This window comes from Gorilla gorilla, chromosome 1 (genome assembly GCF_029281585.2).
Source record: "Gorilla gorilla gorilla isolate KB3781 chromosome 1, NHGRI_mGorGor1-v2.1_pri, whole genome shotgun sequence".
Lineage (NCBI taxonomy): Eukaryota > Metazoa > Chordata > Mammalia > Primates > Hominidae > Gorilla > Gorilla gorilla.
This window is the reverse complement of record NC_073224.2, coordinates 213,869,787-213,887,999: the sequence shown is the minus strand read 5'-3', so window position 1 is coordinate 213,887,999 and position 18,213 is coordinate 213,869,787. Positions and strand designations below refer to the sequence as shown.

Here is an 18,213-nt window from a genome sequence, read left to right as displayed (position 1 = left end):
AAAAAGGCTGAATGAAACCCCGGCTCCTTTGAAGAACAGGGAGAGAGCATTGTGCATTTATTAAAACAACATATAACACAAACTCAGTTACCACCCCGTATGTCTGGGATAGGCACTGAAATACAGCACATCGTCCCTGTGAGTGCTACCCCATCCTCCTGCTCAGGAAAGGAAGTGGGCAGCTGTATCAACCTGGCTTCCTTCCCCTCTTTCTGACAATCGCAGGTCACCCAACGACCAGGCATTATTATACAAAAGTTCCTTTACAAAAAGCACCAAATTGGCATACATATACAAGTATATACAAAAATCACATTTTAAAAATGTACAAAATATTCCATTTTGCACCAATGTAGAAAAGTGTCCTGTGTGATTGTTTCAAGCACATTTCCAATTCTGGTTCAGTGTCTGCTGGACGCAGCGGTGAGGGTCCTACCCTAGTCCCTACTCTCTGAGCAGAGAGAAGACATTACCTCCCCATTGCCCCTCCAGGGGCCCCGACCCCTCCCACCCTGGGCCTGTCACCAAGGCCACTGGGCCCCTCCCCACCCTCTCCAGTCTCTCTGCATCTGGGGGCCTCTCATTCATCCAGCTCCTTACTGGTGTCCTGAAATGAAGAAAAAGATACAGAGGCAAGGGGTGAGACAGGGACTCAGGAGGATCCAAGGCTTACCAAGCTACTGTTTATTCAAACAGGAGTTTGAATAAAACATCAAACTCCAATTCCTCCCGGTCTCTTCCTTTTAAAACCAAAATAGAATTTAGCTGCCCAAATATTATGGATTGTACATCAGTACAAAACTCCAAAAGACTACCTATAGTTTTCAACTGGATTGGAATTTAGTTTCAGTACCTGTGGTTTGAAAAATAACATTTGCAAGCATATGCTAATTAACAAACGTCCTTCCTATGCATCAGACACCGTGCTAAATGATTATCTTATTCACTCCCCACTACGACCTTTTGACGTCAGTACTGTTATACCCCCATACACAGATGAGTAGCCCAAGACTCAGAGAAATTGTGAGCTGCTGTGATTCAGAACCCAGGCTCCTAATCAAACTCTGCCAGGCTGGCAAACTCAGATGCCTACAAGGAGCCAGCAGATAACATGAATGAGTGAAGCAAGCGGGACTGATGGTGGTGGGGCTGGGCAAACTGGCAAGGGCATGTCCCATTTTTCTTTTCTTTTCTTTGTTTTTTTTTTGAGACGGAGTTTCACTCTTTTGCCCAGGCTGGAGTGAAGTGGCGTGATCTCGGCTCACTGCAAGCTCCGCCCCCCTGGGGTTCTAGCGATTCTCCTGCCTCAGCCTCCCAAGTAGCTGGGATTACAGGTGCCCGACACCACGCCTGGCTAATTTTTGTATTTTTAGTAGAGACGGAGTTTCACCATGTTGGCCAGGATGGTGTCAAACTCCTGACCTCAGGTGATCCGCCTGCCTCGGCCTCCCAAAGTGCTAGGATTACAGGCGTGAGCCACCACGCCAGCATGTCCCCTTTAAAGGGGAGAGCCACTGCCCAGAGCCAGCACTCTGGGACTACAAGGAAGTTCAAGTCCAGCATTGTTTGCTTTTTCTAAACTTTCAGAAGGTGAAAATGCAGATTCTTAGTTCAAATCTCCTTTTTCTTAACCCTTAAAAAAAAACCCTAATTTTAAAAATGTTAGCAATTAATTTTTTCTTTTAAGAGACAGTGTAGTGTCCTCTGTTGCCAAGGCAAGAGTGCAGTGGCGCAATCATAGCTCACTGCAGCCTCTACCTCCTGGGCTCGAGCAATCCTCCAGCCTCAGCCTTCCGAGTAGCTAGGACTACAGATATGTACCACCACGCCTGGTTAATTTTTAAATTATTTTTGTAAAGACGAGGACTGGCTGTTGACCAGGCTGGTCCCAAACTCCAGGTCTCAAGCAATCCTCCCGCCTCAGCCTCCCAAAGTGCTGGGATTATAGGCATGTACCACCACACCCAGCCAGCAAGTAATTATTTATTTATTTATTTATTTTTTGAGATGGAGTCTCACTCTTGTCACCCAGGCTGGAGTGCAGTGGCACAATCTCGGCTCACTGCAACCTCCACCTCCCAGGTTCAAGCGATTCTCCTGCCTCAGCCTCCTAAGTAGCTGGGACTACAGGTGCCTGCCACCAAATTCAGCTAATTTTTTGTATGTTTAGTAGAGACAGGGTTTCACCATGTTGGCCAGGCTGGCCTTGGCCTCCCAAAGTGCTGGGATTACAGGCTCGAGCCACCGTGCCTGTCCAGCAAGTAGTTTTGTTTGTTTGTTTGTTTGTTTGTTTTAATTTAAACACAGTGCTGGCCAAACAAAACACCTCAATGGGCCCAGCCTAGCTCATGAGCCCCTGTCTTTTCCCTCTGCTGTGCCATATTGCTTTCCATTTAAGAAGATCATTTAGATGTGAAATGGGAGCATTTTATTATGAATTGTTTGGGGTTTTTTTCTTTTCTAAGGGTAAAGAGAACAGGACTTTACCCTCAGTAGGGTTAAAGCACGTGCTGGGGACAGTTCTCAGCCTCATTGCCAATGTCTAACACAGTGCTTCGCATACAGTAGGCACCTCAGGTTGTTGTGGAATGAGTGAAGGAACGAAGGAATGGAGGTAGATGAATTTCTTACCTTCTTCCTTCCCTTCTGTGGACTCTTCCTCTTCCTGATCTTCTTCTTCAATGAATTCTTCCTCTTCCTCATCTGTGACAAAAAACATTTGTGTTAGGATGGGGCCGGTTCCTTGAGGAGCTACTTGAAGAGGAACCAGGCAGGAGAGAGCACGGTCTAAACCCCTTCCTGTGCCTAGTCGGGTCAAACGGCCACACAGCGACGGCAGTGGTCTGGGAGGGGATGGGCTTGCCAGACCCACGCTGCACAGAGGCCCTGCTCCTGCAATCCCCCGCACTCCGTCCCAGGGAGCTGGGCTCAAGACACTTCCTTGCTCCAGCAACAGCAGCTTCTATCACCTGCTCTGCCTGTGACCAGAGAGGGGACTCTGAGGAAGCACACTCTGTGCTTCTGCACATCTCTCCGGTAGGCAGATAAACATCGCCTGAGGAGGAAAAACCTCCTCGATCCTCAGGGATCAGAGTCCTTGTCTTGAAGGAAGCTACTTAGCCTATGAGATCTGCTTGTTCAGCAGCCACTGTCCCATTTTCCTAATTCCTTAGCCTGTGGAGGGGAGGGGTGGACATGACGGGGAAGCACTTCTGGAGCCACCTCTGCTCCCTGAAGCTGAGCACCAGAGGGACAGTGACTGAGCTGCAACTCATGTCCCCACTTTTTTATCCTGAGATGTCACCGTCAAGCTTTAACAGGGAGCATCTCCCTTCCCCGCTCCTCTCCCAAGCTACCTCCTTAACCTTTTGGGGCCCTGAAGGGGTCACCACAGAATCAGAACATTTGTCAAGAGTATCTTCAGGCCAGGCTTGGTCGCTCACACCTGTAATCCCAGCACTTTGGGAGGCTGAGGCGGTCAGATCACCTGAGGTCAGGAGTTCAAGACCTGCCTGGCCAACGTGGTAAAACCCTGTCTCTACTAAAAATACAAAAAATTAGCTGGATGTGGTGGCATGCACCTGTAATCCCAGCTACTTGGGAGGCTGAGGCAGGAGAATCTCTTGAACCCAGGAGGCAAAGGTTGCAGTGAGCTGAGATCACACCATTGCACTCCAGCCTGGGCGACAAGAGCAAAACTCCGTCTCAAAAAAAAAAAAAAAAAAAAGTATCTCCAAAATGACAACCAAAATTCCAGCCAAGTAACTGGGATCAGAGTATAACCCAGGGAGTTCTGTTGTTTAATCATTGTCACAATGACTACATTTAATAGCAGTTGCTGAGTACTTACTATGTGCCAAGTAGTGTGCTCAGTGTTGAATCTGCATCGTCTTATAAAATCCTCACAAGAGTTTTGCAAGCCAAATGGCCCTCAGTAGAATTTGCATTGGCTACTTGCTAGCTGTGTGGCCTTGAACAAGTGGCTTACCCTCTCTGAGCTTTAAGTTCCCTCAACTACAAAATAGAGATGGTAACAGAACCTATCCCATGAAGTTGTGTTAAATGATAAAACTTATGTTAAGAGCTTAGCGCCTAGGACATACAGAATGTTCAGTAACTGGTGACTGTTGGTACTCTCCTCATTTTACTTGTGGAGAAACTGAGGCTCTGGGAGATTATGAAGGCCAGTGCAGGACTTCACAATGTTATGTTCATACCGTATGACCCACTCTTGAATATCTATTTCTTTTTTTTTTTTTTTTTTTTGAGATGGAGTTTCACTCCTGTTGCCCAGGCTGGAGTGCAATGGCGTGATCACAGCTCACCGCAACCTCCTCCTCCCGGATTCAAGCAATTCTGCTGCTTCAGCCTCCCGAGTTAGCTGGGATTACAGGCATGCACCACCATGCCCAGCTAATTTTGTATTTTTAGTAGAGACGGGGTTTATCCGTGTTGGTCAGGCTGGTCTGGAACTCCTGACCTCAGGTGATCCGCCTGCCTTGGACCCCCAAAGTGCTGGGATTACAGGCGTGAGCCACTGTGCCTGGCTGACCCACTCTTGAATATCTTAGCTTAGGGAAGCTGACAGTGGAGCAGCTCACTACAGCAGTGGATGTCCCCAAGGCCATTGGTATCTCTGCTTTGGGATGTATTTTGTCCTTACCTATGAATGGGGTATATCTGGGGCTCTGAAAACAGACTTAGCACCAGCTACTGAAGGTTTGTAGGAGAGCGACACAGGAGGTGCCAAGAAGCTCTTCTCTTTCTCACGCCAGCCATTTACAGTTCTTCCTTGTTCCTTCATCATCCGCTTGTCCCCCAACCTCAGCTGGTCATTGGAGCACCACCTCTCAGACCAACGCAACAGTCAGCAATGTGGGATCTGCCCTCTCTTTCTTTGTTGCCTTTTAGCTGTGTTTCCCTTTTAGCTGTGTGACCTTTAGCAAATTAACATATTTGCTTCCATTCAGTTTCTTCATTTCCTTTGTTATTTTCACCCTTATTATTGTTACGGTTGCATTGTTACAATTATTATAGGCACTCTATGGAAGAGTAATTATAAACAGAAATGAGGACATGATGTTGATCAATTAAGGTGCCTGGGTATCATAGGTGATAGCATTAAGAAACTGAAGCTAAGACTACCTTTAGGCAATAACTAGTACATCTTTAGGGCTCTACAGGACCTTTCTGCATTGATATCTGATTTTTTGCAACAGCACCATGAGTTGGTCATTATTAGAGGGCTCACTTCTAACCTGACTTTTTAAATTAGAAAATAAAACTCAGGCAGAAGGGGGCTTGCCAAAGGTCACACAGATAAACAAATGACAGAACCAGGATTTAAACTCAGGACTGTCTGATTCCAGAGGCCATATTATTTCTACTGCTCCAAGAGGCCTCCCTGCCATGGATCCATATGTAATTTATGAAGCAGGAATTCTGCACCAGGCACTGTGCTAGGCTCTGGGCTCATCTAGAAGTTGACTATATGAATTTTTTTTTTTTTTCGAGACGGAGTTTGGCTGGCTCTTTTGCCCAGGCTGGAGTGCAGTGGCACGATCTCGGTTCACTGCAACCTCTACCTCCTGGATTCAAGTGATTCTCCTGCCTCAGCTTCCCAAGTAGCTGGAATTACAGGCACATGCCACCACGTCTGGCTAATTTTTGTATTTTTAGTAGAGATGAGGTTTCACCATGTTGGTCAGGCTGGTCTCAAACTCCTGACCTCAAGTGATCCGCCCACCTTGGCCTCCCAAAGTGCTGGGATTACAGGCATGAGCCACCACAGCTGGCCAGAAGTTGGCTATATGAGTTTGATTGATATTTGGGGATCTTTATTAGTGTATCTGCCTCCCCATGGGGCTCAGTGGGAGGGATGCTGGTTTCCAGGGGTCAGGCAGGCAAATAGACAAGTGGCATCACCACCTCCTTTACCTGTCCCAAAGTCAATGGCTCTCAGGGCGTCTGCTATGTGCTCTAAATCCAAAGTAAAGCAGTCCATGTTCTCAAAGCCCTGCTCTGTCTTCCCCAGCTGGCAGCCCTTGGAAGCTTCCACAATGCTGCAGGGGAGACAGAAAGAGAGGCAGGATGAGGTCTCTGGGGCTCAGTGCAGGGAGGAGAGGGCACATGCTTTGCCACGCCCAGGCCTTCTACCCAGAGGCTCCCCTGGAGGGATGGAGTATTTCCTCTCCAACCTCAAGCACAAGGAGTGGTCCAAAAAGTCAGGGATGCAAAGGGTCAGGGAAGCCAGCCTGGAGTGAGACCCTCCCAGCAGGCCTAATGCCCAGGATGAGGCTTCCTGGACAGAGGTCCTGGTGGGAACTAGGGGCTTGGATCATAGCCTCTAGGAAGACACTGACCTTTTGATGAGTTGCTTGGCAGTCTGCAGGGGGAGAGAGAACAAAGGATTAGGACTGCAGAAGAGGTAACCGCAGGAAATCAGCAAAACTAGTGAACTAGGTGTTGTAGGTGGATATTTGGTGCCATTCCCTAGCCCAGTTGTGACCTGCTCCCCACCCCAAACTGAGCAGAATCTGGAACTTTTCCCTCTGTCTGTGGTCTGTACAGGTCTTGGTCATCACCCTAGGACCCATTGTCTTGACAGGAAGCTTGGATTCTAGGGGTATCAATCCCAAAACTCCTAAACCCTGAACTCCCCAGTCCTAACCACCTTTTCATACCTAATGTCTAGCACAAAGCCTGGCCCACAGTAGAAGCCTGGAACATTTTTATTGAACTGAACTATGAAGTCTTATAACTGAGCCTTTTCTGTCCTCCCCAACAAGCTCTTTGAGGGCAGGGCTGTGTCTGGTTTATCTCCTTGTCTTCCACCTCAGTGCCTGGCCTACAGTAGGGGCTCAATTAATAGTCTGTAGATGGGACACTGTATTTTGCAGCTTACAAAGTCATTTCATAAACATCCTCTTATTTGATCATCATAAAATCAGTAAGAGGAAGGTGGGGGGTGTTACATGCCCATTTGACAGATGAGGAAACTGAGGCTCACAGAGGTTTAAATGGCTTTTCCAAGGGCCCATGGGTGGTCAGTGGGGAAGCATAACTTGAACCTTAGAGCTGTAGAGTTGAACTGACCCCACCCAGACCCTTCTAGTCCTGCTCACCAAGAGGAAGGTGGCTCCCCCAGGCTCGTCCAGGGACTGGATGGCAGTCTCCACCAGCTTTGTGGACTTGTCCAGCTGCTCCTGGTACTGCTGGATGAGGGCCTCGATGAAGCTAAGCTTTTCCTCCTGCTCCTGCGTGATCCGCTGCAGCAACTCACTTTTCTTCTCATCCAGGATGGCATACAATGTGTCAAACTTCTGGCTCAGCTCTTCCTTTACCTGGTGACTGTTCTCCTGAGGACGGAAGTCTTGCGGTCACGTTCTGTAGGGTCCTTATTCCCTGCCCACTACACTGCCTTCCTAGGACAGTAGCAAGGAATCTAAAGCTAGAAGAGATCTCACTACATACATCCCCACACTACAGAAGATGAAACAAAGACTTAACAAGAAGAAAACACTCATCTGGCCTCACAGCTATTTAGTACGCCAGTGATATTTGGAGGATGATGCCTTGAAAAACAGCTAGCCCCTTCTTCCAAAATAGAGGCTCTAGGGTCACATGACACAACATGTTCTTCCTTGTTCCTGCACCCTCCCCCTGTCCCCCAACCTCAGCTGGTCATTGGAGCATCACCTCTTAGACCAATGCAACAGTCACCCAATGTGGGATCTGCCCTGTCTTTCTCTGTTGCCTTTTTTTTTTTTTTTTTTTTTTTTTTGAGATGGAGTCTCACTCTTTTGCCCAGGCTGGAGTGCAGTGGTGCGATCTTGGCTCACTGCAACCTCCACCTCCCAGGTTCAAGAGATTCTCCTGCCTCAGCCTCCCGAGTAGCTGGGATTATAGACATGCTACCACGCCTGGCTATTTTTTTGTATTTTTAGTAGAGATGGGGTTTCACCATGTTGGCCAGGATGGTCTCGATCTCCTGACCTCATGATCCATCCAGCTTGACCCCCCAAAGTGCTGGGATTACAAGCATAAGCCACTGCGCCCAGCTCTCTGTTGCCTTTTAGCTGTGTTTCCCTTTTAGCTGTGTGACCTTCAACAAATTAACATTTCCTGGGCCTCCCATATGTCCCAGGTCACACTCTTCCCTCCCTTTCAGGACCAAGACTGGATTCGGGAAGCTCTGCATCATTTGGTCCTAGGAGAGGTGGAAAAACAGCTCCTTTCCTAGCACCCTCCTCAACCGAAGCTCCCTTCTCTCTATGTTCTTTTCTATAAAATGGGTGTGACAATAGCGTCTCATCAGACCGGGAGCCTCTCATGGGTGATCACAATGTTCCCCTCCTTCCTACCCTTCGCCCAACTCTTCATCCACTAGCAATTATTATGACCCCTTCCCCTCATCTCATCTCCAGATCCCTACCCCAAGTGAACATGGAAAATCGTGGAAGCTTTTTTCAGGGATAGAAAAGTTCCCTTCTGCCCTCAACAGTCTCACTACTCAACATGTGGTCTGTGGACCCAGCAGCTTGGGCAAATCCTGGGAACTGGATAGAAATGCAGCTCTTATGCCTCATTCCAAACCAACTGAATCAAAACCTGAATTTCAACATGATCCCAGCGTAATTTTCACGCACTTCAAAGTTTGGGAAGTGTTGGTCTACAGCACACTGAAGAACTGTGCTCTGAAAACAATTCATGCTGAATAAATACTGAGAATTATGGATGGGACACTCCCTGAGCTCAGGGACCACGTCTGTCTGGTTCACTCCTCCATCCCCCACATCTTGGGTGGGGCCGGACACACAGCTGTGCTTAAGAAGCATTTGCTGAGAGACTGGATGAATGGATTAGTCCCTCCCCTGCCATCCCTGCTTGACCGCCCCAGGCTCCAGGCCCCAACCTTTAGCCACAACCTACGGGTGAGCCTTCCCCAGAGACCAGGCTGCCCTGGAAAGCTCCAAATCCCCAGGCAGGACTATTCTGTCCCCTCACCTTGGTCACTCGACGGGAATCCTCCAGCTGAGTGATGATGGTCTGCACACGGTCATTCCCCGCCACCAGCATGGAGATACAGTTATTCAGTTCAGTCTAGATGGGGGTGTGGGGGTCAGGAGAGGAGAGACACAAATAGCCTCAGGGCCTACCCACTGGGGCGTGGCAGCAACATGGCTCCCTCCCTCCCCTCTCTGCTAGAAAGAGCCTCCAGTAGGGATCTGGCCCCTCTTTCGGGTATAGCTCAGCTCCAGAGTAGAGGATATTAGAAAGATACTGCATCCCTTATTTTACAGGTGAGGCCAACAGCAGGCAAGTGAGCTGCCCAAAACACACAGCAAGGAACTGACAGAGGAGGGGCTTGTTTCTAAGAAAGAAGGGACAAAAAATGAAATAGAGTTGGAGACGTCTAGAAGAGAGAGACCTAGAGAAGAGTGGGGAGTGGGGAAGAGAGAGTATGGAAAGCGGGTGGCTACGGCTTACTGCACGGACAGGGTGGTGGGCCCCCACAGGCCCAGGGACCCAGGGAGAAGGCTCTAAGCTGCCTCCTGCTGTGGGGGAATGTGAAGTCTTGGAGAAGAGGTGAAAGGCACAGGAAGAGGTGTCTGGGGGATGGAGAAGCCGTGGCCTGAGAGGACCCCAGTGGCCTGGCTGGGGCGTCTGACCGCTCCCCTGTGGCCACACCCAGGTGCTCTCGAGTGGCTCTAAGTATAACCATGAGCTCAGCTGCCTCCCCCAGGAAGGCCAGGGCTGCTGTCCCTGTGGCCTGGGAAGTCCCTCCAGAGAGACTATTCCTGAAAGGCCAGATCAGCAGATCTACAGGGATCAAATCTGCCTCCTGAATCATCAGGCCGTGCCCAGCAGGCCCAGGCTGGGGGTAAAATGGCTGGAGACAGTACCTTTTGTCCCTGGAAGACACTCTGCAATGGGGCCACCTCGCAGGCCTTGTGGATCCCAAACACCTTGCACATGGAGCAGGTGGGCACCTCACACGTGAGACAGTAGATGTTGATTTTCTCATCTTCGTGCTCCTTGCACATGGGGTGACTGCCCTTCTGCAGCGGCCGACTGCAGTCGAGAACAGTCACAAGTCATGGGGGTCCTGTGTCCCTGCATCCCCCTCCCCAGCTCCAATGCACCAGTCGCAGCTACTGGGGAGGCTGAGGCAGGAGGATTGCTCAGCCCAGGAATTCGAGGCTGCAGTGTGTCTGTGAATCTCCAGATTTATGCCCTGGGCCCTCAGTGTTTGGCTGCCCTAAAATCTTTCATCTTCTGGGGACCAAGGACTTGGGAAGCCAATGACACCAAATCTGTCCCCACATCCTAAGAGGGAGTTAGCCTGAGGCTCTGCCAGTGCCAAGGACACAGAAAGGGCCATAGAATTCCAGAGTCAGACCTGGAGATGTTTTAGAGAAGAGGAAACTGGTCTCCAGAAAAGTGAATTGACTCGTCCAAGGTCATACAGCAAGTAAGGGCAGAGGAGGCTAGAGTTCAGTTGCTCTAATTATAGTCACCTTAGCTTTGGTTACTGCAGGCTGGGCTCTGAGCTGAGAAATTTATACTGACGGCCTCATTTAATTCTATATTTAATCTACCAGACTGTAACCTCCATCAAGGTAGGGAAACTTGCCTGTTTTCTTCACCCCTGTGCCTACACTGTACAGTGCCTGGCATAGAGGAGGTGGTAATTAAACAAAGGTAGAAAGAATAAATCAATAAGGCTGGGAGCAGTGGCTCACGCCTGTAATCCCAGCACTTTGGGAGGCCGAGGTGGGAGGGTCACCTGAGGTCAGGAGTTCAAGACCAGCTTGACCAATATGATGAAAACCCATCTCTACTAAAAACGCAAAATAATTAACCAGGCATGGTGGCATGCACCTGTAATCCCAGCTACTCGGGAGGCTGAGGCAGGAGAATCACTTGAACCCAGGAGGCAGAGGTTGCGGTGAGCCGAGATCGCACTACTGCACTCCAGCCTGGGCAACAAGAGCAAAACTCCGTCTCAAAAAAAAAAAAAAAAAAAAAAAAAAGAAAGAAAGAATAAATCAATAACTAGCATAGGAATCAATAATATTCACCATCTTGAATTTATTAACATTCTCCATAAGAAAACAATTTTTTTAAAAAAGAATATTCACCACAGAGTCAGTCATACCCTCTCTCTTTCTCTTAGCTTCACCACTTTCTAGCTGTATGGCCTTGGATAAACCTCTGACCCTCTCTGAGCCATGAGGTTGCCCCTGAGGCTCAGAGAAGGAGCAGTGTGTATGCCCCATGTCATGGTGACTGGTGAGTGGGTAGCCCAGGGCTGTCCAACAGCCCAGCACAAGCCTGACTTCTAGTCCAGAGATTCTTTCAAAGGCCCAAGTCTCTTCCTCTACTTTCTCCCCTAACACATATGCTTAGAACTACCTTTCTTCCTTGAGACCTCCGACCTGTTATTTGTGCTTCTCTTGGGACATCAGTCATTTCCTAACCTAGATTCATTGGGGCTTGGGGGGGATTTTTTTGTTGTTGTGTTGTTCTGTTTTGATTTTTTGCCCAGGTTGGAGTGCAGTGGTGTGATCTTAGCTCACTGCAAACTCCGCCTCCTGAGTTTCTGATGCCTCAGCCTCCTGAGTAGCTGAGATTACAGACGTGCACCACCATGCCCAGCTAATTTTTGTATTTTTTAGTAGAGATGGGGTTTCACCATGTTGGGCAAGCTGGTCTCAAACTCCTGGCCTCATGTGATCCATCCACCTCAGCCTCCCAAAGTGCTGGGATTACAGGCGTGATCCACTGCACCCAGCCTTTGTTTGTTTGTTTGTTTGTTTTGAGACAGGGTCTCACCATATTGTCCAGGCTGGAGTGCAGCAGCGATTCACAGACACACTGCAGCCTCGAACTCCTGGGCTGAGCAATCCTCCTACCTCAGTCTCCCCAGTAGCTGCAACTGGTGCATACCGCCATGCCTGGTGTAGATTCGATTTTTTGAGTCTTCTGTCTCCGGCTAGACTATACACTCATTGAAAGCCAACACTACCTTCGATTCCCAGCCCCAAACAGAACAGGCATCTTGCAAATGTCAAATGGTGACTGTTCCCATCAGTGTCAATGCCTCACCTCCAAACAGCCTTACATGACTGATCACACCCTGGGCTCTATTGTCCTCTCAAGTTCTTAAATAAGCCCCTTTCCAGGCTTGTCTTTTTGCATATTTTACCCCAGGGTCCCTATGCTGGCAGGGGTCTGCCACTGCCACCTGCCTCCATCCCCTGATAAAGGGATGGCAGGGAGTGCAGAGGTGAGGCAAGAGCCTGAGGGTCTGGTTCATGCACCCGCAGCCCTCCCAGATGCCCACCCTCCCAAGCTCAGACTTTGGCATCGGGGTTCATATCCAGATTGTTCTTTTACATTCATTTTTGTGATTTTGGACAAGTGATTTCACCTCTCTTGCCTGTGGGATTCCTCCCAGAACTACTGCAATCATGGTAGAAATTGTCTATAATGAATGTGGAGTGCCCGGCACAGAGCAGACCCTCAATAGAGGGCAGCTGTCATTGTCATTCAGCTATGCGGAAAGGCCTCAAAGGTTCACATACAACATGCTCTTCATAGGTCGGCACTGGGTAGGCTAACATTGGTGTGGAATTGATTTTATTATTCCTTATGATCAACAATATGTTTGCATTTTGTAGTGTTGTGCTCTAGCAACATGAGAGGCAATCTAGCTCAGCAATTAAGAATATTCACCGGCCGGCCAGGCGCGGTGGCCCACGCCTGTAATGCCAGAACTTTGGGAGGCCAAGGCGGGCGCATTACCTGAGGTCAGAAGTTCAAGACCAGCCCGGCCAATGTGGTGAAACCCTGTCTCTACAAAAAATACAAAAATTAGCTGGGTGTGGTGGTGCACGTCTGTAATCCCAGCACTTTGGGAGGCCGAGGCGGGCAGATCACCTGAGGTCAGGAGTTTGAGACCAGCTTGGCCAACATGGTGAAACCCTGTCTCTACTAAAAATATCATAATTAGCTGGACATGTTGGCACGCATCTGTAGTCCCTGCTACTCGGGAAGCTGAGGCAGGGGAATCACTTGAACCGAGGAGGTGGAGGTTGCAGTGAGCCAAGATCGTACCACTGCCCTCTAGCCTGGGCAACAGACCAAGACTCTGCCTCAAAAAAAAATAAAAAAAATAAAAAATATTCTCACACCCTCTCTCTCTTAGCTCTACCACTTGCTAGCTGTGTGGCCTTGGACAAATCTCTGATCCTCTCTGAGCTTCCATTTCCTCATGGTAAAATGGAGACAGGAATGCCTTCCCGGGTTACTATGAGAAGCAGATAGGAAAAATGACTGAAAGTACTTAGAACAGCGCCTGCACACAATAGGTACCCAATAAATGGTTGATACATTAACCATTTTCCATTAATATCTTATTTGACAGCCACAATAACAGATCTTACTGTTTCTGTTTGCAGACAGAGGAAATGAAGCTCTAAAGGCTTACCCAACATGGTACAGTACATTAGTCACAGAGGCTGACTAGCAAGCACAGTTCCCTGGGCCAGGGTTTTTTCACCTGAGATCTGGTCTGTCACCTTCCCTTGGGCTGGGCACTGCCTGCAGGCAGATGCCTTGGTGAAGGCTTTGGACCTTAAAGGCTGTGAGGTCAGCACTCCTGGAGTCTTACCAGGATGTCCTGATTTGTAAAGATCTTTCCTGGAGCTGTGTCTCTCCCAAATTTTTGTGTTGTTGTGTTGTTGTGTTGTGTGTGTGTGTGTGTGTGTGTGTGTTTAGATGGAGTCTCACTCTGTCACCCAGGCTGGAGTGCAGTGGCACGATCTCTGCTCACTAAGACCTCTGCCTCCCTTGTTCAAGCAATTCTCCTGCCTCAGCCTCCTAAGTAGCTGGGATGACAGGCACGCGCCACCACACCTGGCTAATTTTTGTATTTTTAGTAGAGACGGGGTTTCGCCATGTTGGCCAGTCTGGTCTCCAACTCCTGACCTCGAATGATCCACCCACCTTGGCCTCCCAAAGTGCTGGGATTACAGGTGTGAGCCACCGCACCCGGCCTCTCAGTGTTTTTGTCTGTTTGAGGCATGGTCTCACTGTCACCCAGGCTGGAGTGCAGTAGCACAATCATGGCTCTGCAGCCTTGACCTCCCTGGCTCAACAATTCTCCTGAAGAGCTGGGACTACAGGCATGCCCCACCACGCCCAGCTAGTTTTTAAACTTTGTAGAAACAGGGTCTCACTATGTTGCCCTGACTTGTCTTGAACTCCTGGCCTCAAACAATCATCCCACCTTGGCCTCCCAGAGTGTTGGGATTATGGGCATGAGCCACCATGCCTGGCCCTCTCTCCCCAGTTTGAGGCCAATCCTTCACAACCTCCACCACTCACACAATCTGCCTATGAATGAGCTGCTATTTTATTAGCAGGAAGACTCAGAGCTAGATTGACTGGGTCAACTCCCAGCTCTTTCACTTCCCAGCTGGGAAACCTTAGCTAATTGACTTCACTTCTTGAGCCTCAGTTTCCTCATCTGTGAAATGAGGATAATAAAGTCATGCCTGATTCACAGAGTTATTGGGAGGTACTTAGATGAAGCATTCCCAGTGCCTGACGCTGTTCCTCGTGGCACACGGGAGAGTAGCTGTTGCTATCCTTATAGACAACCTGGCTGTTTCTCACCGGGCATTTTCTCTGCTGACCAGAGCCACTTAGCTGGCCCCAGGGCCTTTCTCTCCCTCTCACATCTCACCTTTCCCCCAGTCTCTGTCTTGGTATTGCCTGGAAGGGCAGCCTAATGTCTGGGCCCCTTCCCATCTGCTGAGCAATCCTGAGAGCTGCGTTGGGGTGTATGGGTCTCCAGTCCTGTCTCTGAATGGCTTGTGTAGCTAGTCCAGCTAGAGGCCTGGATCCTGAGCAGATGAAGGAGGGGGGAGGAGCTTGGGGGATCTAGGCACAGCATGGCTGGGAAGGAGGGCGGGCCCCCAGCAGGCACGAGAACCGACCTGGAGCACTCCTGTTTGTAGATGTCGATGATGTTCTCCACCAGCAGGTTCCTCTGCAGGCCGTACACTCCGTGACGATCCATGATCACCTCGTGGCGGCAGGTGGGGCAGCGGAAACGGCCTCCAGACATGGACACTGAGCTGCCCCGGCTGGTCCAGTAGGGATTTGCAGCCTGCAGGTGGCAAAGGTCAAGGTGAGGCCTGGGCTCCCTCCTCAGCCCTTCTCCTTTCTAATCTCCTCTTATCCTTTCCTCTGCCTATCCCAACCACCCTGGTCAAACCTAACAACCTGGAGCTCCACAGACTGTGATGAGAACCAGTCCCCACATACAGAGCACCTGAGAAGCAGCTAAGCAATCGTCAGGATGGGGAGGCAGGAGACCTGGGTTCAAGTCATGTTTATTCTCTGAGTGATTTTGGGCAAGCAACCTTATCTGTGTAGGCCTCAGTTTGCCCACTTATGAAATAGGTATTACAATGAGAGCAAGCTCCTAAGGCTGCTACTTTAAAGATAATATCATGAAAGAACATTTTGTAAAGTGTCCATGGGGAACCTCGCATCCTGCCTCCCAGCCAGGACACCTACCCCCTTCCTTTCTCGGGGAGTTGGAGCCCCTTCTGCCCCCATATTGTAGGGAACAGCCTCAAAAGGGAAGATGCCTCTACTGCCCACTGCCTCCCTGACACCCTCCTCCCAAAGCTCTGGGCCTCTTGCCACCAGGACCTGGCTCCAGCCCCAGGGGTCTGGTTTCTCTCTCCTGTCCCTGCCTCCCCCGCTTATCACTTGAGGCATTTGACTCTTGATTGGAGAGTCAACAGCAGTGCTCAGGGCAGGGGTGGGGGAGCTGTGGGCAGGGCAGGGAGGGGAAACATGTGTTATGGAGAAGAACCGCAGCAGCCAGAGCTGCCTCCCAGCCCCCTCTCAGCCCTGTCCAGAGGCCTCTGCAGGGGTTCACTTCCAAGGGGAAAGAGCCTGTCCAGGTTGGAAGGCTAAGGGAGAAGAAGGGTTTCATCACAGGGAAGCCAAGTAGCCACCTGGGGCCCCCGGATGAAGCTGCACCCGGCACTTACCTGGAAGATGTCATTGGCACACTTCCGGCACAGGTTGTGCTGGCACGGCAAGATGACCACTGGCTTGGTAAACATCTCCAGGCAGATAGGGCAGATCAGCTGCTTCTCCAAGTTCTCCATGGGATTCCCATCCTGGATCAGGCTTGACTTATAATCCATTCTGTGGGCAGGAATGAGAGCCACGCCTAGCTGCCTCCTCTACTAACTTTGCTCTAAGTAGACCTGGGGGTCTTGCCTTTGTCACGAAACACCAGGTCGGATCCTGTTGGCTTCCTTCTCCTTGTGCCCGAATTCTGTCTTGGTCTGAGGCCCCTCTGATATTTATAGCTAGATCTTGGTCACATGAGCCCCAGGAGGGGACCAGCTGAGCATTCCGATGCCAAGCGGCTGGTGGGGCTTGAGTTTCCTCCAGGCCTGAAAGACTGGCCCTCTCAAATCACATGCAGGGATGAGCAATCACTGTTCTGCTGGGACGGGGGTCATAAACAAGAACAGCCTGTTCAGAGGCAGGCTTAGGGCAAGACTGGGTACCCAGAGTTTCCTCCAGAAATTGGTTCCCCCCCGGCACCAGGCTAGTGGGTCAGGGATGGGACCCAGCAAGTGAGCCACGCGGATTCAAGGGGTTAATAGCCAATGCTATGATGAAAATATTCGATGAATGAATTTTATTCATTCATCAGACATTTTTCTGAGTACTAGTATACATCAGGCAACTAGTATACATCACAACGTGACAGATGGATGAGTGATCTGTTTCCCTGCCCTGAGAAACTCACAGCCCAGGAAGGGAGATAGAAAGGATTGTGCAGTGGCGCGATCTCTGCTCACTGCAACCTCTGCTTCCCAGGTTGAAGCGAGTCTCCTCCTTCAGCCTCCCAACCTCAACCCCCTCCCAGCCCCGCTCAACCCCTCACTGACCTAAATCAATTCCATCTACTCCTCTGGAGTCCTGGGCAGCTCCTAGATGGAAGGGTCGGGCAGCCCCTCTCTCTGAGCCCATCCCTCTGCCTCAGACTTCAGCACAGCATTTTGCTGGAGACAATGGAGACCCCCACCCCAGCCAGCCCATCCTCCATCCCTCGGCCACTTATTTCACTTAGTGCTGAAAAGCCTCCTTTGAAACACAGTCCAGTCCCCTCATCTTATAGATTTTGAAATGGGACTAGAGAAGAAAAGGATTATATTCAAAGTCAGTTGGAAGGTAAGTGGCAGCCGGGCGTGGTGTCTCACACCTGTAATCCCAGCACTTTGGGAGGCTGAGGCAGGTGGATCACTTGAGGTCAGGAGTTCGAGACTAGCCTGGCCAACATGGTAAAACCCTGTCTCTACTAAAAACACAAAACTTAGCTGGGTGTGGTGGTGCGTGCCTGTAGTCCCAACTACTCAGGAGGCTGAAGCAGGAGAATCACTTGAACCCAGGAGGCGGAGGTTGCAGTGAGCTGAGATCGCGCCACTGCACTCCAGCCTGGGTGACAAGAGTGAAACTCCATCTCTAAACAAAACAAAACAAAACAAAAAAAGAAAGAAAGTAAGTGGCAAAGACAGAAATTTTATTCATTCATCAGACATTTTTCTGAGTACTAGTATACATCAGGTAACTAGTATACCTCACAACGTGACAGATGGATGAGTGATCTCTTTCCCTGCCCCAAGAAACTCACAGCCCAGGAAGGGAGATAGAAAGGAAAAACCCAGCGGGCACAGTGGCTCACACCTGTAAACCCAGCACTTTGGGAGGTCGAGGCAGGCAGACCATGAGGTCAGGAGATGGAGACCATCCTGGCCAACATGGTGAAACCCTGTCTCTACTAAAAATACAAAAATTAGCTGGGTATGATGGCATGTGCCTATAATCCCAGCTGCTCAGTAGGCTGAGGCAGGAGAATTGCTTTAACCCAGGAAGCGGAGGTTGCAGTGAGTCGAGATTGCACCACCGCACTCCAGCCCGGTGATAGAGTGAGACTCTGTCTCCAAAAAAAAAAAAAAAGAAGAAAAAGAAAAAAGAAAGAAAGAAAGGGAAACCCCTCATGCGGTGCCACAAAGCCCTGCCTGGACACTTAGAAGGCGTCCCTCAGCTCGCTGCACACATTTTAACTTTTCTCCATGTGTTTTAGGACATCTTCCACGTTGGCAA

The 18,213-nt window shown here is 49.8% G+C and overlaps 1 protein-coding gene across 2 annotated transcripts; it reads right to left on the bottom strand.

Moving 5' to 3' along the window:
• Positions 1 to 23: 23 nt before the first annotated feature.
• On the bottom strand, positions 24 to 16,385 carry TRIM63 (tripartite motif containing 63). 2 transcript variants are annotated; one of them, XM_004025218.4, is made up of 9 exons: positions 16,080 to 16,385; positions 15,009 to 15,181; positions 9,906 to 10,074; positions 9,007 to 9,102; positions 7,125 to 7,358; positions 6,363 to 6,385; positions 5,938 to 6,062; positions 2,632 to 2,703; positions 24 to 607 (listed from the first exon to the last, which is right to left on the bottom strand). In XM_004025218.4, the coding sequence occupies exons 1-9, from the start codon at positions 16,236 to 16,238 to the stop codon at positions 597 to 599; spliced, it is 1,062 nt and encodes a 353-aa protein (XP_004025267.1). In that variant the 5' UTR covers positions 16,239 to 16,385; the 3' UTR covers positions 24 to 596. The 2 variants fall into 2 exon arrangements, with proteins under 2 accessions (XP_004025267.1, XP_055244400.1); XM_055388425.2 differs by lacking the exon at positions 16,080 to 16,385 and adding an exon at positions 15,595 to 16,049 and having other exon boundaries at positions 507 to 607.
• Positions 16,386 to 18,213: the final 1,828 nt, after the last annotated feature.

Bases quoted from the DNA above. Each gene is read 5' to 3' on its own strand.
- TRIM63 (XM_055388425.2), bottom strand. From the start codon at position 15,801: ATGCCTCAAGTGATAAGCGGGGGAGGCAGGGACAGGAGAGAGAAACCA. The intron at 7,359-9,006 runs GTGAGGGGACAG...TTCCGTCCTCAG, and splicing joins ATTCCCGTCGAGTGACCAAG to GAGAACAGTCACCAGGTAAA. The intron at 6,063-6,362 runs GTCAGTGTCTTC...TCTCCCCTGCAG, and splicing joins GCCAAGCAACTCATCAAAAG to CATTGTGGAAGCTTCCAAGG.